Below are 26,201 nucleotides of genomic sequence, written 5' to 3' on the forward strand. Positions count from 1 at the left end.
ATATTGCTGGAGTTGTGCCAGGTTCAGAGCATTGTAACTCTTTCCATCAAGCTAATAGAATCACTATTTGCCTCTCATATCTGTTTCTGTTGCAAGTGTTTCTACTTTGCCTGCATAACGTTTCACGAAAGTTCTATTCACTAATTGTTTGTTAAAAGTCTTCAAAGAAAAATAACTGTGCATTAAGTGTTTGAAGAAATTCATCAAAGAAGATTTTTCAATATTGTGGATTGCATTAGTTTTTTTCTAGCTTTGGTACATTACAGTGAGAGAGCAGAATGTGAGGCAATTAGGATTTGGGAGAATTTTATACCTCACCTGAATAGGCATAAGGAAGGTAACCAATTCTCCAATGACTCAATGAATCTTTAATTTCAGCACTTGCCTACCCCGACTACATATGGCAGCTGTCCAATACTAAATCTGCTTCCCTAATCTCCATTGCCTTTGTCTTGGGTGAGGTTTTTCTTTCTTTCTGAAAACCCACCACAAAAGTTTATATATGTTCATGGCAATGAAACTGCATTTCCATGCCTTGCTGAGAATCCAGAAAATGATCATTTTCTCCTTTTAGTGTTTTTTTGGCTGACTTTAACATGTCTTGTAAGACATCACTTACAGTGTACACTAACACCATCTGACATGAGTGCAAACTTCCTTTCGATGCTAACATTGCAAAAAGAATCAATGACTAGGTGCCATAGAGCTTCAAAACATTTTCCCAGGTATCATACAGGGTTAGAAGACGGTGAAAAGAATTGTTTACAAGGAAAAAAGATGCATTTATTAAGTGAACCAGCATTCTAGAGAGTATAGCCCTAGTATAGAAAGCACGATACTCATTACAGTACGGAGAGAAAACAAGTAATGGACATAATTGAATTAAATACATGTAATGTGTAATATTCTTTCATTGCAACTTGAGACATTCACGCCACAACCTGCTTCTTACGCAAAATAGGCTGCCACGAATACAAATCCTCCAGCTACTCCAAGAATAATGAGATGTACATTATGTCCAACAATTTTCATTTCATAGTAACAACTTAGGAACGAATCTGCAAAGCTACTGATTATTTCTTCCCTTTTGCCATTGATCAGATTCATTGCTAATGGTAAACCAATGGTGCATGGTTTGGAAACCACATATGCTTTTCCACATGCTCCAAAGTCTCTTCCTGCAAATCATACCACAAGCCAGCAATTGCCACTTGAATTATAAAAACTGATATTTTACGCAGGCCAGACTATATTTTCTGAATCGAACTCCTAACATGCAACTAACTAGAATTGACTTGCAATTTTCGTAGCAAAAACACCAAATCTCAAAGTTTTTGACTAGGTATTATCTGTGGAGAAAACCACACAAATACCGTGTCTTCATAAATCCAGAGACTCCAAAAATGCAATTGGTTGCATTCCATGTAGTAGTAATGTCATGACAAGCACAATCACATAAATGCTGGCAAATGAAGTGAAAAATCAAGACAGTCCCCTAAAGAAAGTGAAAACGAGCAAATTGCTTTTTGTGTCAAAATGCGTTTCAATACTTGTAGAACAAGTACCATGCAAGTGGCTGTTGATTTTGGCGCAATACTTTACAGGAAATGGAATACGACAATTTGGGCAATAGCATTGAGGTTTGCAGTTCCTGGAAATGAATGCACTACCTTTGACATACGATGAAGCTCTCCGGCATCTTTATCTTGGTAGCCCTCTGCAAGATCCTCTGCCACTGCTTCTCTCGCAACAGCTGTAGCTATCTCCACGGTAATACTGCGAATCCTGCACCAATGGAATTTTTAATAGCATACAGAATGGAGTAAATCATAAGAAAATGTTTTTTAATTCAGCTAATAATATTCAATTAGAAATGACAATACCTGGATGTTGAGGGGTATATAATTCCCTTTTGCACTTCTTCTTCTGTCATGCATTCAGCTAGGCTGTAATACAATATAAGAAGTTTATTAAGAAATAAAAATCTGACAAAATCAATGTGAAGCAGTGTACTTGGCTCAACAATGCGGATTTCGTTCATGAAAATAAGGAATGATGATTTTGCATGATCCAATAACACAGAAAATAAGAACAATGTTCAGAGACTAAAACAAATATATTCATAATTGTAGATTACATTCTAGTTAACTGCTCAAATACTACGAATGTTTACCATTCTGCTGCAGCCTGAAGCATGCCATCTGAAATGAGACGAGCACCAGATACAAGGGTACCCAGCCCAATCCTAACACATTAGAGAGAAAAAGTGTTAAAATTTACAAGAATATTGAAATGTTTAGCTCCATGCAATGAAATCAGTGTTTTAAATGTCTTCCAATATTTCTGATTTTTTCTGAGCTTTTTAGATTGCTGATGTTTTCAATATTTTCCGAAATCCAAGTATATGCTGGCCAATATTTTCTGATATTTTCCATGATATTTCCAATAAGTTAACTTCCAGACCCTTGGTTATATATTCTCTGAAATGATATTTGCAAAATTATTGAAACTTGTTCAGACACCAAGCGAAGGAAGAAACAAACCCTGGGAAAAGGTACATATTGTTGCCTTGGTTGGAATGCCCAATTTGACCATTTCCTGAAGGACAGAAGTATAAACAATCAATGTTCCCAAAAGGAGACAATGAAATTACTTCGAATGAAAAGAGATTTAGTTTGGAGGATAGAAAAAATATTTTAGGGAGATGTTATTGTATGGTTTTAGTAAAATGCACAAACCAAGATCCACATCAAGAAATGGACTTCCACTTGCAAAAACTATATGGTGTCCCACAGTGTTGAAAGCTTGCTCGGCAGTGCATTCAGCTGCCATTCCAGAAATAAGAAATTTGCACATTTAAGGACTACAACATAAATAGCCTGCAAAATCTGTTACATAGAAACTAAATAAAACTAACATTGATTATTAGACATTGTGAATAAACTTAAAAAGAAACGCACCATTGCTAGTTGGATTTGACATTGCGAAAACAACCGGCCTTACACAAGTTGATTCTTTAAGGGCTTCCAAAACCTGTTGAGTATTATGAAATGAAACTACGTTATTTCAAAACATGAAGACAAACAGTAGTTAACGAGAGATATGCATGCCAAATTGTAGCACACACAAACTTCAAAAGCTTTCAATTAGTCTTTAAGTGCAAAAATTTATATAAACTTTAAAGACCACTTGTATGCACTGATTTTAATCCCTGCAAGTCATAACCTATGCCGTCAGAAATATCAGAAGAGGTCCTTTTCCAGTGCCAATGGTTGGAAGTGAGTTAAGTTTGACTAGGTTAGACTTAACTATAAGCCTAGCATAAGATAAATGAGATAAAATATGGCATTAGCCATAGTTAGAAGTACATAATGAGACAAATAAATGGACTGTGGCCACGTACAATTCCAACATTTATACCCACCACTCTACTAAGCCAATGTGTTCCTTCCCTAGGTGGCTTGACCTATTATATTACTATATTGTCACGTTGTCTTCTTGAACATGTCCAGTCTCAGCAGTACTATTTTTTTAATCATGTTATTTTCCTCACTCATCATTCTATTTACATCATTTTCCTTTTTTTCATAGCAATTAGGTGCCTCTGTGTAATATCCCTTTTTGAATAGTTTTATAGTTTTCCCCAAATTTCCTCAGAAATAATTTTGCCGTAAAATTTAATTAAATTCAACAAAAAAATTATGGAGAATCTACACAAGAAAAATAAGAGCCAATAACAGTAAATTCCAGATGAAATTCCATAACAAATTCTAGCTAATTTTTATTTATAATTTTTGGGGAAATTTACATAAATTATTAGCAAACTTTGTTCGCAAAATTTGGCTGGTTCCCCTTAAATCAATTCGGCCTCTAACAACTAATCGATCACCCTTGAAGAAATGTGTGCTGCTGCAATTAGACACTTCCAATCTTTAATCCTCCTCCTTCGATGTGCAATCAACCTGAAGTGGTTCTGTGAAAATCCCATGACTGCAATTACTGGAAATTTATCACCTAATTGTTTAGCAGGTTATTTGTTATTACGACAAATATTGATAAAATTACAATTACAATCTTCACCAAAAATAAAATACGTTGTCGAAAATAAATTGGAAGCTGATAAAATAATCCACACAATAAAATAGACACCAATATTTTGGACTAGCGTCTCCTAAAAAAAACTATAAGGGAAAATTAGTGCAGCAAATAAAGGTTTATTTTATTCTTATGCAGCAGTAAAAATAGGTTTATTTTATTCTTATGCAGCAGTAAAAATCTGAGTACAATATCTACATACCCATAGGCAATTTTTAACTCCTTAGCCTATGGGATAACTTCAATCCAAAGATGTCAACTGGGCTCAGTACCCTTTTCAATCAAACTTCCTGGCCCGCAAACAAGTATAACACCCTTTGTCGAAATGTTAGCTCAAATTTTTAGAAAGCTGCCATTGGTGATGGTAATTGGTATTCCTCTCATTCAAACCCAACTGTCTAGATTGAGGTCGATCTAATTAATATGCCGCGTCAAGATTTCAAACTATTCACAATAGAGAACATCTTTAGAAGGCGAAGTATTTTGAATGCATGCATTGCATGTTAGGCTTGAGAACAGGAAATCAAGCAACGTCCCAACTAAATGCCCTGTGCTACTTCTCTATAGCACAATATTCCAACTTCTAATTGGCCTAACAATTCTAATGCAAAATTTGCTATTAAAGCATTGTTATCTTAACAACAAAATGCTAGAACTTTACGTTCTCCTTAAGATACTAGCCCAGGAAAAGGGATTTGATCTAGTGCATGCCTACCTTAGTGGAGGAGGATGATGGTTGGCATATTAAGAAGTCAAGTAAGAGGAAGGATTTTTGGCTCAACCCTAATTGACAAAGAATGCAATCAAAGATGTGAATTTTTTGATGAACAATTGGTTTGGCTTTCTTTTTAGTCTAGACCTTATCAATGAAGTTGATTGTAATGTTTGGAATGTTAAAAGGGATACGAACTCCCAACTAAGTTGCGGGAAATGGCTACCTTCAATGACAAAAACGCCGGATTCCGTTTCGGATCCGGATCCTCGTACGAAACACGGTCAAATACATTTTTTGGGCGTTTTGAAATTTCGGAAACGTCAGGGAATGAACCTTCGCCGTTTTTAGGCGTTTTTCTCCAAAAACAGCAGGATCCGATAAATTCCAAAACGTTTTATGAAATCACTGATCTGTATGCCGATGAACCAAAACGTTTCCCGATTTTTGCCCGCCGGGAACGACTTTCAATTTGGTTTTCTAAGTTCTTATTACGATTTTGAGCGGAACCTATCCCTAATCTTTTCCAACTCGCTTTTGTGAGTGAGTGTGTTCGTTGGCTCTTGAGCTGTCGAGTGAGTGAGCGCGTTCGTTGAGCCGAGCCGTCGAGTAACTGTGAGACTGAGTGACTGCCGATTGTGTAGACTGTTGTGACCGCCGAGTTTGCCCGGTGCCACCGACTGTGTAGAGACTTGAGTTTGCCACTGACTGTGTAGAGTGTGCTACTGTGTCACCGTCGAGTCTCGACTGTGCAGATTCCAGAGTCCAGGGTAAGCGGCAAACCTCCTGTCCGTGTTTAAAATTTAAACAATAAAGTTTTAAACACCTTCATCATTGTTTTAGTGTTTCAACTTTCATCACTATTCTGCTGATTGTTTGTTTTAAGTTTGAACTCTGAAATGATGCCAGCAGCCAGAGGCAACGCATCTTAATAGTATTTTACTACTGCACTATCCATTAACACTATTATAAAATTATAAATCCTGAGGAAATATGAGTTCTAACCTGCTGGTATGATAACTTATGCCAGATTCTACATGACTTCCATGTGTTCATAAATTTGTAGCTTAAACTTTAAGATATCAAATATTGATTCTAATAATTCTAAAATTCAAGCATGGAAATCTGAATAGAAATGTTCAACGGTCAACTTATGATTGTACAATTTAAATAGCACATACTCTAACTTAAACCGCCTCTCCCAAGGAAAATGCACCCTATTCTAAATCTGGAATGTATCTCTACTATGCATTCTTCTTAAAGATAGATCTATTCCTAAAACAGAACTGAGAAAAACACTTCTAATTTAAAGCCAGCATCTAAATTAAACTAGAAAAGCATGCTAATTACGACTCTATCTAAGTCTGGAAAACACTTTCAAATTAGGACAAGGATGCATGCATACAACAACCATAAGATACCTGTAATCTAAGTTGCCGGAAATGGCTACCTTCAGCGACAAAAATACCGGATCCCATTTCAGATCTAGATCCTCGTACGAAATGCGGTCAAAATGGGTCAAATACGTTTTTTGGGCGTTTTGAAATTTCGGAAACGACAGGGAATGAACCTTCACCGTTTTTCTCCAAAAGCGGCTTGGATCCGGTAAATTCCAAAATGTTTTATGAAATCACTGATCCGTATGCCGATAGACCAAAACGTTTCCCGATTTTTGCCCACCGGGAACGACTTTCAATTTGGTTTTCTAAGTTCTTATTACGATTTTGAGCGGAACCTATCCCTAATCTTTTCCAATTCGCTTTTGTGAGTGAGTGTGTTCATTGACTCTTGCGCTGTCGAGTGAGTGAGTGCATTCGTTGAGTCGAGCCATCGAGTAACTGTGAGACTGAGTGACCGACCACCGATTGTGTAGACTGTTGTGACCACCGACTGTTGTAGACTTGCTGTGACCGCCGAGTGTGCCTGGTGCCGCTGTTAGAGACTAGAGTGTGCCGCTGACTGTGTAGAGTGTGCTACCGTGCCACCGTCGAGTCTCGACTGCGCAGACTCCAGAGTCCAAAGTAAGCAGAAAGCCTCTTGTTCGTGTTTAAAGTTTAAACTTTAAAGTTTTAAACACCTTCATCACTGTTTCAGCGTTTCAACTTTCATCACTTTTCTGCTAATTGTTTGTTTGAAGTTTGAACCCTGAAATGATTCCAGTAGCCAGAGGCAACTCATCTTAATAGTATTTTACTACTACACTGTCCATTAACACTATTATAAAATTATAAATCCTGAGGATATATGACTTCTAACTTCTGCTGATATGATAACTTATGCCAGATTCTACATGACTTCCATGTGTTCATAAGTTTATAGTTTAAACTTTAGGGACATATCAAATATTGATTCTAATAATTCTAGAAATTCAAGCATGGAAATCTGAAGAGAAATGTTCAATGGTCAACCTATGACTGTATAGTTTAAATATCACATACTCTAACTTAAAGCGCCTCTCCCAAGGAAAATGCACCCTATTCTAAATCTGGAATGTATCTCTACTATGCATTCTTCCTAAAGATAGATCTGTTCCTAAAACAGAACTGAGAAAAGCGCTTCTAATTTAAAGTCAGCATCTAAATTAAACTAGAAAAGCATGCTAATTACGGCTCTATCTAGGTCTGGAAAACACTTTGAAATTAGGAAAAGGATGCATGCATACAATAGCCATAATATCCCTGTAATGTTGTTGTAGCCTCACACAAACTGCAATGATCTAAGAGTCGAGACTTGTAGAAGTCTAGAAGATGTGCTCACTACAGCAATGGATCCAGCTACCATCTGTAGTTTCAATTTTCAACCCTAAAGAGGATATACTCAAAACAATATCATTATAGGTTTGTCTCCCACACTTACTGCAAACATTCTAGGGTGACCCAACCTTCCACTATGTTTATGTTACTTATTGTGCATGCTTTTTAAGAGAGTGATAACCTCCATTGGTTTCTAAAGAAACCATGATTACTCTTTCATCATCTTTTGAAATATTACATGTCCAAGACTCCAATCATTGGTTTTAATAATGATCGTTCTTTTTCAAGGCTTGTAAGTTTGTAAATTGTAACTTTTTTTGAAATCCATATTTGTCAATTTTATTTTGTAGTTTCATTTACATCATCATCATCATTCATGGAAACATCAAGTTCAGCGATTTGTGAGGTAGAGGAAGTGGAACATGAAATTGAATCGGTTCCTAAAGTTGATCCAAAGTCACCACTTTGGAAATATGTAACTATTGTTGGGAAGATTCAAGGAGGGGGAACATTGGCATGGATTTGCAGTGAGTGTAAAAAGGAGTATAAGGGATCATACACACCGGTTAAAGCACATTTGCTTAGCTTAAAAGGCAATGGGGTTCGAATATGCAGTGGCCCACCTAAAGAGAATGGGACAAATGTAAATGGTTTAAGCAAGGAAAAACCTGCAAAATATCAGAAAGAACAAAGCGAGGCAGAGGTTAAAGCAAATGAGGCAAATCATGCCTCCTATTTAAAACACCTAACAAGGTTGGGAGCAACTTCATCAAAGCCACCACTTCATTCTCATGGAATTGTTTGTTCAAAGCGGTCTAATTTGGGAACGCTTCAAAATAGTTTTAATAATGACACTCAAGAGGTAGCAAATGCAGCGATAGGCCAACGCATTTATGCAAATGGTCTTTCCTTTAACCTTGTGCGATTTCCTTACTGGGCAAAGATGATAAAAGCAGTGAATAAAGCCCCAAGAGGGTTCAAGAGCTCTGGATATGAGAAGGTACGCACCACAATGTTAAGTGTTGAAAAGTTAGATTTGGAGGCTAAATTAAGCCCCATTCGTAATTCATGGCACATTTCAAGGGTGTCCATTATTTTTTATGGATGGAAAAATCAAAGAAATAGGCCTTTGATCAATGTGATTGCTCAGAGCCCACAGGGGGCAATGTTTTTGAAAGCAGTGGATTGTGAGGGGCAGATGAAAGATTCTCAATTCATTGCTAACATCTTGATTGAAGCAATTGAATTGGTGGGGCGTGAAAATGTTGTCCAGGTAATAACTGACAATGCAACAGTGTATAGAGCAGCAGGCCTAATTATTGAAGGAAAATATCAGCGCATCTTTTGGACCCCTTGCTCTGTACATTCATTGAACCTCATGTTGAGCAAGATGGGGAAGCAAATTGAGTGGATTCGAGTTATTTTTGAAGAGGCAAAATAAATTCAAGCCTTTATCACAAACCACCACATGTCCCAAGGCATCTACAGGGAATTTGCTAAGTTGGAGCTCCTTAAGGTACCTATACTTTAAAGTTTATTTCATAAATTCTAATTTCTGACTCTAAATTCAAATATCTAAATTGGATTCTCAAATGTCATGATTCGTGAATCATAATAGTTATTCAATCAAATTATGATTTTTAATTTGTTGAAATTTCAAACATTGGCAATTTGGCACCTACAGGTTGTCGAGGCTCGATTTGTTTCTCACATCATAGTCTTAACAAGGCTTATGCAGGTGAAAGATGCATTACAATGAATGGTATGCAGTTCTCTTTGGAATCAATGGAGGCAATCCCAATCTGATAAAGCACAAACACTGAAACGGCTGGTTGTTGATGATGAATGGTGGGATAGGGTGGAGTACCTCTTGGCATTTACTAAGCCAATTGTGGATTTTCTCTGTATGTTTGACACAGATATGCCTAATTTGGGAGAGGTGTATGAGGGCATTGATTCCATGATAGAGAAGATAAGGTTGGTTATAAATGCCAAGGAGAATGACCCAAATGAATTCTTTTACAGAGAAGTAAAAGATATATTGACCAAAAGGTGGAACAAGATGACCACCCCATTGCACCTTTTGGCCTATGCAGTGAATCCAAAATATTATGCTGCAGAGTTGCTAAGTGATCCAGAAAGAACCGCACCAAACAAAGACCCAAAAGTCGTAGAAGTATTTAAAAATTCTTTTAGAAAGCTTTTTGTAGATCCCGAAATTGGGCTTCGGATTTGTGCACAGCTTTCTCATTTTATGGGATCAGAGGGTTGGGGTTGTGGTATTGATTGTATGCGGGACAAGACCACATTAAATCCAATTGATTGGTGGAACTTCTATGGTGGGGCACTTCCATATATCCAAAAATTGGCCATCATGATCTTGTCAGAGGTTGCTAGTTCCTCTTCAGCAGAAAGGAACTGGAGTACATACGGCTTCTTCCATTCAGTGAAGCGAAACAAATTGGGCTTTAAGAAGGTTGATGAATTAGTGTATGTTCATTCAAACCTTCGCCTTCTGTCACACAAGAGAGATGAATACAAATTTGGGCCCACCAAATTATGGGACGTGGAACTAGAGTTACCGGACTTGGGTATGACATTGAATTCCATGTCTCATATGAATTTGTTTGATGCGGAGTCACCAATAGATGGATCTTCAAGTGGACATGGCAACAATGTTCCCAGTCCCACTTCTGGAGAGGATGTGGAAATTTTTAGTGGCATGAATGAAGACATATTTGATGATATGTAAATGTAATTTATGATGGTGTTTTAACTTTTGAACTTTTGAACAACCATATGAATTATGAATAATAATAATAGACTGTCAGTCATAGTTCATTTTGTACTTTGTACTATGTAGTATGCATTATTAATTTTGGTAATGATCGTGTAACGTGTCATGTTGATAACTTGATTATTGAAATTTGAAACAAAAACTTGATGATATGTTGAATCATGAATGTTATAATAATCATTAATGATGATGACAATGTTTATGCTAAATTGATTGTTGGAATTTCTAAGTCTAACACGTTAGAAATCTCTACTGCATTATCTGGTTTAATTTCTCCTACTTGTTTATTCCATTAACAAGTTATTTATAAATATAAATACAAAAATAAACACAAATGCAGCCTTAACTCATATACAGATCAACAACTAAAATAACTGAGACAAACACACAAGGGACACCATTATTTTTGGACAATCGTCCCCGGAAAAACCCAATGCGAGAAAACCGGTGCAACAAATATGAGGGTTTTATTATTATGTAGTTTCTGAATACAACTAGGGTGCCAGAAATGGCTCACCCAACAGAGAATGCCCTTGGCAGAAGTACCTCTCATCGGAGACAGATATTCCTGTTGATCAGTCAACGGATGATTGATCCCACAGCAACTACGATAGCTTCCACTGCTCTGCATCACTCTAATAGGGACTACGTCACCCTCTCAGCTCACCAGCACTCACTCTGCCTCATGAAAATCACCCAGCGCTACCTCTAGGCCCAACGTCAGCCTTGCTAGCCTCTGCGTCAGCCCCTTGGCTCTCTGGGTCAGCTCTCTGGCCCTCTGCGTCATCCACGCTAGCCTCCTTAGCCTCTGCGTAAGTCCCAGCTGCCTTTACGTCAGCCTCACCGGGCTCTACATTGTCTCTCTGGCACTATCTTTGCCTCTCTGTTATGTATTCTCGGCCTCGTGCCGAACTACCCCTCGCTGCAATAGATCACTAGCTCGATTCTCTCAGCAAAACCCCGCTCCAAAAAATCGAACTGACTGATCAATTTGGTGTATCTCCAACTGACTCTCAAGCCTCCTCTTATACTTTTCATGTTGAGTCTTCAACGGCCAAGATTAAGTCCCTAATCAACGGGTAAGATTAGATTTGGCTTGATCCATGTCATTTAGAACATTCTCACCCAGTTTTATATTAATATTTTAATTTTCCTAAGTTTAGACTTAGGAACTCCATTAAAAATATTAGTTATTTTAATATCTCTCCAATCGGGTGGAATTTCCCCAAATGATTTTTGGGTCTTGGAGATCTTATGCGCTTTAACCTCTCCACCAATTTTCATGGCTATAGCACTTCTGATGCTACCAAAAATCAACACTCCCTCTTAGCGATGAATGTGCTCTAGTAATGCTTCACCATGGAAACATCACACTGATCCTTCACATTAGTACTTGTGCTGATGCTTGACCTGCTGCCTCACATCATCTGCATCACTGCTTCTTGTACTGCTGCCCATGACACTGCCACTGCCACTGCTACATCTATATTGCAGCTCCCTCTCAATATGCTGCCCCTAGCACTGCCACTGCTACATCTATACTGCAGCTCCCTCTCAATATGCTGCCCCTAGCACTGCCACTGCTAATTACTGCACTGCAACTCAGTTACTGAGAAGTAGGTAACTGACTTCTCCCAAATATTGACATCCCAGTCAGTCTGGAAGCCTTGTGAAATTGAAGCTGCCTCTACTGCTATTCTGTGCTCCCTCTGCTGCTATTGTGTTGCTGCATACAACTCTGTGCCTCTTGCACTGCCTTGCTACTCCACCACACTTTGCTCCACCCAACCCTTGTCATTCTGCTACTGTCATTAAAGGCTCCCGTAGTCGGATGTGATCCAAGAGTTTGGGAACCTCAAGGATCCTCCCCCTAGTATATAGTCCTCCTGACTACACCTTGATGTCTCCCCACCTCTTCTCTAGAGGTGCATGAGCACTCATGGCACAGTCATCATCAATCTTGACCTCTTTCTTCGCCTTAGCTGGAGCTGCCTTAGAATCAGAAGCTTCTCCCTTGTTTTTCTTCCTGGGACACTGGGATGCATAATGTCCCAGCTCCCCACAATGGAAGCACTTCACCTTGGAGATGTCCTTCTTCTTCCTCTTCCCTTGTTGTCCCGCAGATGCTAGAGCCGCATCCTCCTCCTCCTCTTTCTTGATTCGACTCCCCTGCCACTACTCCCTGCCTTGGTCAACCTCCTAATCTCTTCTTGGTGAAGAGCTGCCCACATCTCCTCCCAACCTGGAAGAGTAGCCCTGCCCAAAATACTTTGGACAAATGTCTCCCACTCCTCGGAGACTGCATTCAGGGTAGTCCTAACCATAAATTCTAGATCCGGTGTAGACCCCACAGAAGTAAGTTGGTCGCGAATCTCCTGCAACCTGAGAAGGAATGGATCTATCTGCTCTCCCTTCTGCATCTGATACGACTGCAGCTGATTCTCCAATAGCATCTTTTGTTGCACAGAATATCCCTGATACAAGGTCGTCAAAGTATCCCACATCTCCTTTGTTGTGTTCTTTTTAGCAATATGTGGTATGGCATGATCTTTGACCCTTTCTAGGATCATGCACTTTGCCCTCGCCATTGCATCCTCACACTTCTCATTCTCAACTGGGTCGACCGGGATAGCCACGGTTCTCAAGGCAAAGTTCTTGATGCGATGTCGATCCAGGATTGCCAGGATCCTGGCCTTCCAGATGACAAAGTTGGAAGCCCCATCCAACCTGTCTTGATCCCTCAGTCCATTCACTACCATTTCAACTCCTCTTCTGGACTCCCTCTGAGATTCGACTTCCCTCTTGCAAATCTCCCTCTAAGTCCTGATTTCCCTCCTGGAAATCCTTTGGCCAGCTGTCGAACCGCTCCTCTCCAATCCTCCTTGCAACTGCAACTTGGATCTGGATTTCTTGGCTAGAAATCCGTCAAGGTAGCGACTCCCTCTACCTTGGTTCTGTCTCCTTAGGTACTATTCTGTTCTGACAGAACCAACACCCCACCAGCTTCTAAATCACAATCTGCCCACAGCTCCCCAAGCCCCGAGAAGTGAAGAAACTGAGCCTTTCAGGCTCTGCGCAATCTCGGCAACGCAAAATCTGCTCCTCCTGGCCACAACGTCGATCCTTCCTGGATGAGAAAGATGACCAGGCACTACGTAGGTCCAATCTGTCCCTCTCTGCCTCTGTGCTGACCCTCCTCCTAACTCGAACTGATGATGCAGACCCTCTGTGTCACTTCTTCTCTGCTGCTTCTGCTCTGGAACAACGCTGTCTCTCGGGACAACTGCTACTGCTGCAAATTCTTTGAATTACTACTGATGCCTTCAATCCTCCTGTGATCTGCAACCTCGCTCCAATACCGTGTTGGAATTTCTAAGTCTGACACGTTAGAAATCCCTACTGCATTATCTGGTTTAATTTCTCCTACTTGTTTATTCCATTAACAAGTTATTTATAAATATAAATACTGAAATAAACACAAATGCAACCTTAACTCGTATACAGATCATCAACTGAAATAACTGAGACAAACACAGAAGGGACAACGTTATTTTTGGACAATCGTCCCCGGAAAAACCCAATGCGGGAAAACCGGTGCAGCAGATATGAGGGTTTTATTATTATGCAGTTTCTTAATACAACTAGGGTGCCAAAAATGGCTCACCCAAGAGAGAATGCCCTCGGAAGAAGTACCTCTCCTCGGAGATAGATATTCTGGCTGATTAGTCACCGAATGATCGATCCGACAGCAACTACGACAACTTCCAGTGCTCTGTGTCACTTTGATAGGGACTACGTCACCCTCTCAGCTCACCAACACTTAGTTTGCCTAACGAAAATCATCCAACGTTGCCTCTAGGCCCAACGTCAGCTCTGCTAGCCTCTACGCAACTACTGATGCCTCTGTGTCAACTCTTTGGCCCTCTGTGTCACCCACATTGGCCTCCTCAGCCTCTGCGTAAGTCCCAGCTGCCTCTACGTTAGCCTCACCAGGCTCTACGCTATCTCTCTGGCACTATCTCTGCCTCTCTGTTATGTATTCTCGGCCTTGTGCCGAACTGCCCCTCGCTGCAACAGATCACTAGCTTGATTCTCTCAGCGAAACCCCACTCCAGAAAATTGAACTAACTGATCAATTTGGTGTATCTCCAACTGACCCTCAAGCCTCCTCTTATACTTTTCTTGTTGAGTCTTCAACGGCCAAGATTGAGTCCCTAATCAACGACTAAGTTTAGATTTGGCTTGATCCATGTCATTTAGAACATTCTCACCCAGTTTTATATTAATACCCATTAATATTTTAAACCCATTAATATTTTAATTTTCCTAAGTTTAGAGTTAGGAACCCCATTAAAAATATTAATTATTTTAATATCTCTCCCATTGGTTGGAAAATTTCACCAAACGATTTCTGGGTCTTGGAGATCTTATGTGCCTTAGCCTCTCCACCAATTTTCATGGCTAGAGCACTTCCGATGTTACCACAAATCAACATTGATGATGATGAATCATAGTAGATCATAGATGATAATTGATTATGTATTTTTAGTCTTTAGATCTAATCTAGATTCTAAAATATGAATGGTAATATGAAATTTTTATTATATATATATATATATATATATATATATACATATGTCGTTTCTTGTCATATTGTATCTAGATTTTTTGAAAATTTGCCGTCTCTGTATCCGTTCCCGTATCCGTTTCAGTTCAACTTAGACTCCCAATAAGAAGATGCTTGCGGATTTTTTTGTGTGGTATTTACCTAAATATGTAATGCTCCATATTAATAAAGTAATAAATAATGATGATGATGATAATAATAATACTAAAATAAAAAAAATAATCAAAAATAAAAAGTGAGAATATAAATAAATAAAATAATAAATAACAAAGAAAAGATAATAAGAGAAAATAAATAAAATAATGATAATAAAATGAAGTTCTAAATAAATAAATAAAAATAAACTATAAAAATAGTAAGAATAAGCAAAGTTAACCAAAAGTAAAAAGGAATAAAATAACGAAAGTTAAATTAAGAAAAATGGAGTTAAGGAAAACTTAAGACAAAAAAATAGAAATTAGCATGATAACACATGGATTCTTTGCATGAAGATTCACTTTCCATTGTTGGAACGAATTGTTCTATTTAATGGAAGAAAAGGGGATGAGAGACATTCATTCTTTCCAAATGAAAATTCTAGGAGAGGAGGATTCATTGGTTGTAGTAGTTGATTGAAGACTTGGGGATTGCCAGTTGTAAGAAAATTTAGTACAATTGAGCCTATGGTTGGGCGGAGAGTTGTCCCCAAGACAATGTTACACTCAGCAAGATCCGAGTAGTGTAACAATTTCGAAATCTCCGATAAGATATATCTTCACTTTACAAGTAAGTCTTTTCCTCTCATGGTTTTGTAAATTTTATTCTTATCAGTTGAATAATTTTTTGTGTTGATTATTAATAGCATGCATTGATGTGAATAATTTGATATTTTGATTCCGGGTTGGTATTAGAGTAAGGTTCTAACTCTATTGAACCTTTGAGTTTCTATATTCTTATTGATCGATATATATATGATTAAAATTGATTAAATGTTTTATATTATAAATATGTAATTCTAAAAATAGGAAAAAAAAGGTTAAATGTGAAATTTCTTATAACTTATTTATATGATGTGTATATATAAAAATAAATATATATGATTTAGAGTCCGAGTGATAGATTAATCAGGCTTAAATTAAATTAGCAACCTAAGGCAAGTAGGTAGCAAAATTAAAGGTGACAACAGCGGTTTTTTATTAGCGATCCATCATCGTTAGTGAGAAAACGTAGGCCAATCTATGATTTGTCTCTGTTTTGTGGCTGGATAATGAATTTCTCCGAGTAATAAGTATGTCATGTGGTTGGATAATGAATTTTTCTGAGCAATAAGTTTGGATAGCCTTGTTGCCTATGAAAATTTCACTGTTGAAATCCTATTGCAACCACTGGAATTAAGTCTTCTAACTATTAATTTATTTAGCAATTTATTGCGACGACAACAACGAATTAATCACACTACAATCTTCACAAATAAAAATACTATGGAAGATAAACTGGAAACTGAGAAAATACTAGAACACACACAAAAATATAACACCGTTATTTTTGGACAAAAGTCCCCTGAAAAACCCAATGCGGGAAAACTAGTGCAACAACTGAGGGTTTTTACTATTAAGCAACAGTGAGAAAATTATAAGTACAATTGGATGCCCAAAACTGGCAAAATCCACTATAGGAAAATTGACCACAAAAAATAGTCAGACAAATTTGTCTCACCCGACACTGAACTAGATCCAAAACTGGCGAATACTGGGCTCCAAAAATCCCTGCATCAGCGTCTGCTTCAAATCTGCACGAGAACTTGTACGCTCTTCATGGAAATTGCAATTGATCACGTCATCTACCTAATCTAGCCTTTGAGAATGACTCATTGGCCCCTTTCGGAAATTCTCTCGGCCTCCAACCACTGAATCGACTCGACTAGACAAATTGAACTCTGCCTCTTAAGCTTTCGCACCAACACCGCGCAACCTCACTAAGGAAACTCGACCCTCTTGTCATTGACTCTCCGGAACTGGAAAACTTCCTATGGACTCACTGTCTTTGCCCCTCTCTGTATCTGTGTCCCCTCTCTAGCTCGAACTCTTCCGACATAATGTTGTTGCTCTCTAGAAAATCGAACTACCCAGGGAAAACGATCTCAAGTGTGTTCCTCCATCTACCCATCGACTTCTTCTTATAATCGCATCGTGGGACTCCAACAATCAGATTAAATCTTAATCAATGGCTAAGATTATTTCCTAGTCGATCTATGTGAGTTTCTAGAGAAATCTCACCTTCTTCAATTAATTACTATTAATTAATCATTTTCCCTAAGTTAGACTTAAGAAAAAAATAATTACTGATTAGTTAACTTAATTAAGGCATTTCTACGTGGATTTTCCTGAAACCTTTTCTAGGTTCTAGAGTCCTAGTGTTTCTTAGCCTCTTTGACAACTGTCGAGACTAGAACACCATCCGATGCTACAAAACTTAACACTCCTTAGCAAGGAAGGTGTTCTAGTGTCGTACTACTACAACACCCTATCTCTACATCACCCTCTATACACTGCTGATGTCTGGCCGCTGTGATTGTCTGTCACTGCCCACCAACTACTGCGCAACTCTAATGCTGCATCTGTGCTGCTGCTGGCACTGCTATACTGCTGCCAACTCTGCATCTGCACTAAAACTCCCTCTCATCCGTTGTTGCTGCTACTGCAACTACCGTAACTGAGAAGCATCCGAAATACTAAATCAACTCTCTGTGCTGCATCTGTCTCCTGAGCATCTAACTGCTACTAGCCTCTGTACTGTCCATTGGGGAATCTGCATTGTTGCTGACTCTACCATTGAGCCTCCTGCTTTTCTTTCAACACTGCTCTTCGCTCCTTAGCACCTGAATTGCTAAAATGATATCTAATATAATGCACTGCGTAAACCCCCATACTTATAGTCTACAACTATCACTCTGGAATTCGCCTGCATCAACTGACGCTGATCCATGGTGTTGTTGAATACTGTGGGCCCTTGTAGCAAGGTAATGATCCATGAGGAAGACACCTCAATGGACCCTGTCCAATCCTCTGTGCTGCTCTGGGACTATAACTCCATATCGCACCACCTCACTCCTGGAGCTATAGCTGCAAACATGGCAAAGTCTTCCTCCAACCCGGAGGACAATTTGTTTATCTCTACGGATGCTGCCTCCTGGTCTTGCTTCTCTTGCTTGTCCTTCTTCCTGAGAGGACATTGAGTACTGTAGTGGCCAAACTCACCATACTTGAAGCACTTGACCTTAGATAGGTCTTTATTTTTCTTCTTATCCCCTTGTCCCTGAAAGGGACCCTTTGATGCAAGGGCCACATTTTCCTCCTCCTCACCTTACGAACCTTTACTGCTACTTCTGCTGATGGAGATCTCTATTAGAGCTCGCCTCATCTCCTCCTGTTGCAGGTCTGACCACATCTTGTTCCACCTTGGTAATGTGTCTCGTCCCAAAATGCTTTGAACAAAGACTTGCCATTCCTCTGAGACACTGTTTAGGGCCTGTTGTCGCGCAAAGTGTCTAGGCACCGTGACAACACTTAGAGTAAGCGCTGTCACTCTTAAATCCTTACTCCGTTTAGACTCTCTCCTAGGCAAGTCAAAGGGGGTAGTCCCTGGGTAAATAGATGAGGGTAGCCTGTGAAAAACAGACTTTAGGAGATTTTAATGATGGACAACTTGATGAATCTAAATGAATCTCGATTAATTCGGATGAATAGATTAAACGCTAATGTAACCAAGACACGACCACGAAATAGAAACAATTATAGACCAGTGCCTTTATGTTCAATTAACCGTGGATTAAGTAAAACAAGTCATCCAGAATAATTTTCCAATATGTGACGAACAATGACAATCAGGTATGATTAATATAAACGCCCAAAACGGTATCATGCAAGAGATTCCAGATTTAAAATGATTATCGTTAATGACCAAGATCTAGAATTAATTAATTTTCTCCAACAGTCAATATAATTTAAAACATTTATCGTACTTTGACCATAGGAAAATCATAAAAATGCATTTTAATGACCAAATAACACTAAGGAACTTTAGCCCACGGGGCTTTGGATTGATGGTGAATGGGTGCGCTGTTAAGGCACTCCTTGCAATAGGTCACCGGTTCAAATCCCCCGTGGGTACTTATGTTAGTCTTAACTAGAAAAAAAAACACTATGGAACTTTAGGTTTAAATTTTAGCTATTCCTTAGGCGATAACTAAAAAAGTAAAACAAATCAACGGGTTAAAAAAAATCGAAATTTTTAATGGGCCGTAGGTCACATTAAAAATTTTAATGTTTAAGCGAAAACTCAATTTTTATTTTAAACTCCTTAGTCACCAAATCTTTTTAGATTTTTTAATCGTTTAAGATTTTTTAATTTTGAGAATTTAAAATTTTTTTTTTAGGGTTTTTAAATGTTTTAATTTTTTTAGGATTTTTAGATTTATTAATATTTATAAATATTTTAGATTTTTTTGAATGTTTTAAAATGAATTTAAATGTTTTAGATTTTTTTTTTTTTTTTTTAGGATTTTGTATTTTTTTTAAATTGTTTTTAGATTTTTTAAATGTAAAATTGAAATAAAAAATAAAAAAAGGAAACTAAAAAAAAACTAAATCGAAACTATTTATTTTTATTTTTTATTTGTTAAAGTCTTAATGAGATCTAACTTAAGTTAAAATTTAATGAAATTAAAAAATACATACACCCTAGCTAAAACTAAACCAAACTAAAACAAATGCATATCTCACAATGAAATCGAATGTATGTTTGTGGTTTTGCAACTGCAGGTAGGACGACAGAAAGGGTTGGACGGCTGCGGAAGAGGAAGACGACTGTGGTAGCAGTTCGACAACAGTGAGGAGATCGTGGACTGGTAGAGTGAGAGCAACAACGAGGGCTGCAAGCAGGCATGGAAGTGAGGCTAAGGGTGCAGTTAGGTAGCATTGAACAAGAAAAGATACGCAGCAAAGGAAGGGACAACATAGGCCGACAGATCAGATCTGGATGCGGAGGAGATTGAAGGCTAAACACTGCAGGTTGATGAGCGTAAGGGTTTCGAACGAGGGAAATGTCGCTTTAATCTTGTATTTGCAGGTCCGAAATGTGGCTAGCAAGGAAAAAGGATGATTTAGGGAAAGCGAGGGCTAAGAGGAGAAAGGAAAGGACTACGGGAGAAAGGTTTTGGCTAGCAGAGACGCAACAACAGGTTGAGGATTATTGAGACAACGAGGGTTTGGAGGGTGAAATGCAACGTGGAGAAGGGTGAGGTCGCTTTTGGGCAGCTACAAAAAACAGCGAGAAGGGTTAACAGAGAACTGGAGCAGATAGCATGAATGGCCAACATTGGGGGAATGAACACTCAGATTGCAGGCAAAAAGGCAACAACGAATTTGATGCCATAGGATAAGAAAATACAGAGTTTCATGGCAGCGATGGAGGGCAGCGAGGGTCTTGTAAAAGAAACTTCGAAATTTTGCAACGAGCAACGAGACGAAAACCCAACCAGCAAAACGATAAACTTAGACAGATGGTACTCAGAAAACCCCAGAAATTTCCATAAAACCTTGATCAAAATGTTATACTTTTGTTCTAGATTTGTCGGTGAAGCCCTTAAAAATTTTCCAGATTAAAAAAAAATAAAATTAAAAAAAATAAAAAAAATAAATAAATAAATAAATAAAAATTATTAATTTAAAACCTTGGACTGCGAAAAATATTCCTGCAAAATGATGTTGATGAACCTCGGAGATCCAGATCTTACCCTCCAGGGCCTAGATCTAAACTCTATACAGATTTCTCCTTCAGATCTGTAGCTGCAAGACAACAATAAAAACACCCAAACGATATATACAATGATCCAAAACCCAGAAAACCCAAGTCAAAAAACCGAAAATGATTATAGATCTATGTACATGAATGAAAGATCTATCAGATCTAAGCTTTCTATTAACACCAATTCCAAAACAACTGCGCGCTCTGAGATGATGGACAGCGGCCCCCTCTGGTCTTGCCCTTAACCGCCTGAGCTTGTCGCGCCTAGTAGCTCCGCTGCTGGGCCGCAGCCCTGACCTGGTCTCGTGGCCGGAGCCTCCTGCTCTCCCGAGCTCGGGTTTCTCTCCTCGGGCCTCCTGCCCTCCCTGCAGCTGCTCTGTGGCAGTTGCGCCCTCTGCCCTCGTTTCTTAAGGCTCCTGCCTTCTCCTCTATCGACCTCCTTGCTCCCCGCTGCCCTATTCTCCTCTAATCGGAATCATGACTCAGGAGCATTCTGAAATGGAGAAAGCTTTTGCCTCGCTCGTTCCAGAGACCAATAAGGAACGAATCCGTCCCACAGCTTCAAAGTTTATTAAGAAACTGGATGAAATACCGGAGATCCCTCTGCCCTCAGCGCTACCTAGAAGGGCTGCTGTAGCTCTAGCAGACCGTGGATTAGTTGGACAATTCACAGGATTATGGCCTTCCCCTCGCACGGTACAAAAATGGGTGGAAAGGAACTGGAATGCGATGGTCCAAGGGAAAATCGCTATAAGATTTTGTGGAAGGGGATTCTACACCTTCCTCTTTGAATCAGTGGAAGATCGCAACCTCATATTCAGAAACGGACCTTACTTCATGGACACCAGAGGACTTTATCTCAACCGATGGACTCCTGATTTTGATCCAGAAATGGATGTCCCTAATGCGGTCCCGGTATGGGTTCGACTACCACATCTCCCACTCCACTGCTGGGGAGATGAATCTATTCGTGCTATTGGAAATGTTGTGGGGAAATATGTGGACAGATCGGAACCAAAGGAGAATATGTATGCTTGTGCGAGGATATGCGTAGAAGTGGACCTAGGTAAAGGCTTACCAGAAGCAGTCAAACTCAAAGTCGACCATTGGACGCACATTCAGCAAGTGGATTACGAGCAGCTCCCCTTCAAATGTAAGGTATGCCATGAATATGGTCATTTTGCTAACAGATGCACCAAATTTAGATCAGAGGATAATAGTAGCAAAGAAGCTCCCGAGGAAGCATGGGAAATAGTCCGGAAAAAAAAAAAATCAAACCCTCTGCAAGATACAGCTGAACCCTCATCGAAAAATCCCCCCTCCTCCATGCATCCGTCCAGCTCAGGGCCTCCACCCCCCTCCTCTCAGCAAGTAACTTCTCCCTCTCCACCTTCCCCTCCACGACCATCTGACCCTCCCATTCCCCCGTCTTCAAACCCCTTTGCATCCCTCTCAGAGGAAGACCCCTCTCAAGAACCTGAGCATCATTCTCCTTCACCCCCCCATATCTCTCAGCCTTCACCGGATAATACCTCAACTAGAATCACAAGAAGCCTTTCAAAGGATCTAGTTGTTTCCAATGAGACTCAGAAAAAACATGGACCAGGAAGGAAATCGGCAAAACAGCATAGAGAGGAAAGTGCGCAAAAGGACATTGCAATGGGATCACAGACGCCAATCGAAACCTTCATACTAGGAATCTCGGATAAGGAAAACAACCTCAAAGGCAAAGAGAGGCGAGCACCTCTGCACAATACAGGTAAATAATGATGAAAGTGCTGTCCTGGAACAGCAGGGGACTAGGGCACCCCTCCAAGAAAGCTGCCCTCATGGAGTTAATCCGTAGTGAAAAGCCAGATATCCTACTTGTTCAAGAAACGAAACTAAGTCAGATCGAAATCAGCAAACTCATCGATCAGCAAAAGCAGTATGAAGGCTGTACCAGCGAAGCTAGGGGAGCTTCAGGGGGTATTTTAACAATGTGGAATGTAAACAAATGGAGCTGTAATATGACCAAAACACAACAGCATTGGGTAAGCACTAAGCTGGAAGACAAAGGCAACGGCAAAGAGGTAAAAATCTACAACATCTATTCTCCCAACCATTTTAGGGAAAAAGAGATCTGCTGGACCACCTTAGAAGAAGAGTTAGATGGAGATAATGATAACAATCTCATCCTAGCAGGGGACCTAAATCTGATCTTACACTCAAATGAAAAAAGAGGAGGGAACTTTACTGCTGACCAATGTCGAAACAGGCTGGAACGCATTATGCAAGATAAAGATCTAGTGGATCTAAAGCCCAAGAACCGCAAGTATACTTGGACTAATAGGCGATTGGGAGCAGGTAATATAATGGAGCGGCTTGACCGTTTTCTAGTCAATATTGCCTTCCTTTCTTCTTTCTCTATCGGACAATCTGAAATCCTCAACTCCTCCGCTTCAGATCATTGCCCCATCACCCTTACTCTACAAAGTCAAAGCCATCTTGGCGCCATTCCTTTCAGATATACCTCTCTTTGGAATCAAATCCCAACAGCCCGAGACATAATTAAGAAAGCATGGTTGCATCACGTGGAAGGCTCCCCTATTTTCATTTGGGAATCGAAAATCAAGCAAACAAGACAGGCGTTAAAGGCATGGGCAAAAATCAACTACAAGGAACCCGAGGCAGCAAAAAAAGAAATCAAACAGCAGCTTGAAAAAATACAGCAAAATATTGAAGTGGAAGGACTCACACAGCAAGCCAGGCAAAATGAAATCAAATTGTATGCAGCATTAACTCAAACTGTTAGAGAAGAAGAGAGCAAATGGAGATTAAAATCTCGGCAAACTTGGTTACGTGAAGGTGATAAAAACACCTCTTATTTTCACAAACAAGCCACAATAAGAAAAACAAGTAACACAGTGAACACAATCCGAGATGGAGAAGGGAACATACACGAATCTCAAGGCGCTATCAAGGAAGCAGCAACAGCCCACTTCAAAATTCTCTTAACCAAGGACCACAATGAGGTGGACTATGCAAACTTTCTCCAGCACATGAGCAGAGAAGTCACTCCAGAAATGAATAACAGCCTCACAAAAGAAGTCGATGAGGAGGAAATCAAAAAGGCGATATGGAGCCTCCATCCGGACAAAGCCCCAGGTCCAGACGGATTTCCAATTAGTTTCTATAGAGAATTTTGGTCTTTGATTAAAAAGGACATCCTCAAAATGATTCGCTGGGTTTTAAGAAAAGGCAAAATAGGAGGCTATACAAATTCAACCTATTTAGCCCTCATTCCTAAAGAGAACCGGCCAATCTCCTTTTCCAGATTCCGTCCAATATCCCTTTGCAACTCTGCCTATAAAATAATAACTAAAATCCTATCCTCAAGGCTTAAGCCTCTCCTTCCTTCATTGATCTCTGAAAACCAGGGTGGGTTCTTATCCAACAGACATATTTCTGACTCTATCCTTCTGGTTCAAGAAGCTATTCACTCAAGCCTCAGTCGAAAGGAAAAAGGTTTTATTCTTAAACTTGATCTAGCAAATGCTTTCGATAGAGTCAATCATTCCTTTCTTTATGCTGTCCTAAGCAAGCTAGGATTCAATGACACCTTCATTAGCATTATCAAAGCTTGTATCTCCAACCCCTGGATATCACCTCTTGTGAATGGACGACCCTGCACAGCCTTTCAATCCTCCCGAGGCCTAAGGCAAGGCTGCCCCCTCTCCCCCTACCTTTTTATTCTAATGACGGAATCTCTAAGCAAAGCGCTGGACTACAACAGAAGGGCAGGTCTAATAACAGGGATCAAATTCGAGCAGGGCACAAAAAACATCAATCACTCTCAATTTGCTGATGACACCCTTCTAATGGGAGGTGCTTCGACTATCATTGCTAGGCGATTCAAAAGGATCCTGGACCAGTTTATGGAATGTTCAGGAGGAAAAATAAGCCAAGACAAAAGCTGCATATATGGATGGAATACTTCGGCCCACAACATTCAAAGTATCGCAAATATCTTAGAGGTCTCTTACAAGGTCGAATGGAACCACTTCACCTACCTAGGTATGCCAGTGAGCAAAGGTCCTCTGAAGATAGAAACTTGGAACACAATTCTTGACAAAATCAAAAGAAAAATCCAGCAATGGGGAACCATGTGGTTGAACCCAGCAGGCCGTCTTGTTCTTCTCAAATCAGGTTTGATCTCTCTCCCTCTCTATCGTTTTACTTTGCTACAAGCACCAATGAATTTTCATCACAAATTGGAAAAGGCCCTTCGCTTTTTTCTCTGGCAAGGAGGGAAATCAGAGAAAAAAAAATTCAATTTGGTAGGTTGGAAAAGTGTCATCCAGCCCCAAGAAAAAGGAGGTCTCGGAATAAGGTCTCCTTATCTTTTGAATCTAGCTCTCGGGGCTAAAATAGTTTGGAGATTAATCACAGGGAACCCTGCATGGTGGAAATCAGTTTTAGAAGCCAAGTATCTCAGCGCTTCTAGGCATAAGCTCCTAGAGGTAAACATACCCAACAGAGACAGCTCCAACATCTGGAAGTTATGCAAGAAAATTATCCCTATCATGGCCCAGCATGTTTCCAAAGTCCCAGGAGAGGGAAGCAGCATAAGCATATCTAAAGATAGAATCCTTGGCCAAAATCCAATAAAATCCAAAGAAGATGTTCTTCCAGCTCTAAATTGGTTACATAGCAAAGGAATTTGGAACCTAGCCCAAATCTCCAAGTGGGGAGATTCCTTCCAAGAATGGATTGGCTGGGATCTGCCAAACTACCCAAGGGATCTGCAACCAAATTTCACCGCTCTCCAAGATCAGTTACACAGCAAAGCCCCGATTCAGAAGGGCGCCAGAGACAGCTTTCGATGGGACCCATCAGGCACGGAGTACACGACCAAAGCAGGATATCACCACCTCTGCGCCAATACCTTTCCACAGGACATATGGAACCATTGGAAGCTAGTTTGGAAAGCAGAGGTCCCCCCTAAAGTCAAATTTTTTTGCTGGCTCCTACTGAAGGGGAAAATTTTAACAGCTGAAAATCTCAAAAAGAGAGGCATCATAGGCCCCTCCAGATGTCCAATATGTCTACAAGCAGAAGAGACAATACAGCATCTGTTTATCAACTGTCAAGTGATTGCTAACTGCTGGAAAGATCTAGCTACTGTAGGAGGAACAGAGTGGAATCCCAATCCAAGTATAGTAGAGGCAATCAAAAATTGGAAGAAGCTTTGCCCATGGAAGAGCAAGAAAATCAAATTATCTCAAAGAATCTGGAATGCTTTACCCTTAACAATGCTATGGAGCATCTGGATAGCAAGAAATAAGAAAGTGTTCCAAGACAAAAACCACAACACAAGAAAAATATGCCACAAAGCTATAAGCTTAGCTGTTGAGACTGTGACCATTCGACCACACAGCAAAATCAACCTCA

At 39.7% G+C, this 26,201-nt stretch overlaps 1 protein-coding gene across 1 annotated transcript in view; it reads right to left on the reverse strand.

Annotated features, from left to right (window-relative positions):
- Positions 1-758: 758 nt before the first annotated feature.
- The window catches only part of LOC149239246 (NAD-dependent malic enzyme, mitochondrial-like), a 463,766-nt gene continuing 438,323 nt past the window's right edge, over positions 759-26,201 (reverse strand). The window contains exons 13-19 of the mRNA XM_089373360.1: positions 2,961-3,033; positions 2,739-2,825; positions 2,544-2,598; positions 2,174-2,245; positions 1,884-1,946; positions 1,671-1,785; positions 759-1,178 (exon numbers count right to left, since the gene is read on the reverse strand). Of these exons, the coding sequence (XP_089229486.1) occupies positions 1,110-1,178; positions 1,671-1,785; positions 1,884-1,946; positions 2,174-2,245; positions 2,544-2,598; positions 2,739-2,825; positions 2,961-3,033 (534 nt within the window). The 3' untranslated portion in view covers positions 759-1,109. The remainder of the gene's footprint in view (positions 1,179-1,670; positions 1,786-1,883; positions 1,947-2,173; positions 2,246-2,543; positions 2,599-2,738; positions 2,826-2,960; positions 3,034-26,201) is intronic.

This window comes from Pinus tabuliformis, chromosome 8 (assembly GCF_031772625.1).
Source record: "Pinus tabuliformis cultivar Carrire ecotype Pingquan chromosome 8, CPIR1, whole genome shotgun sequence".
Lineage (NCBI taxonomy): Eukaryota > Viridiplantae > Streptophyta > Pinopsida > Pinales > Pinaceae > Pinus > Pinus tabuliformis.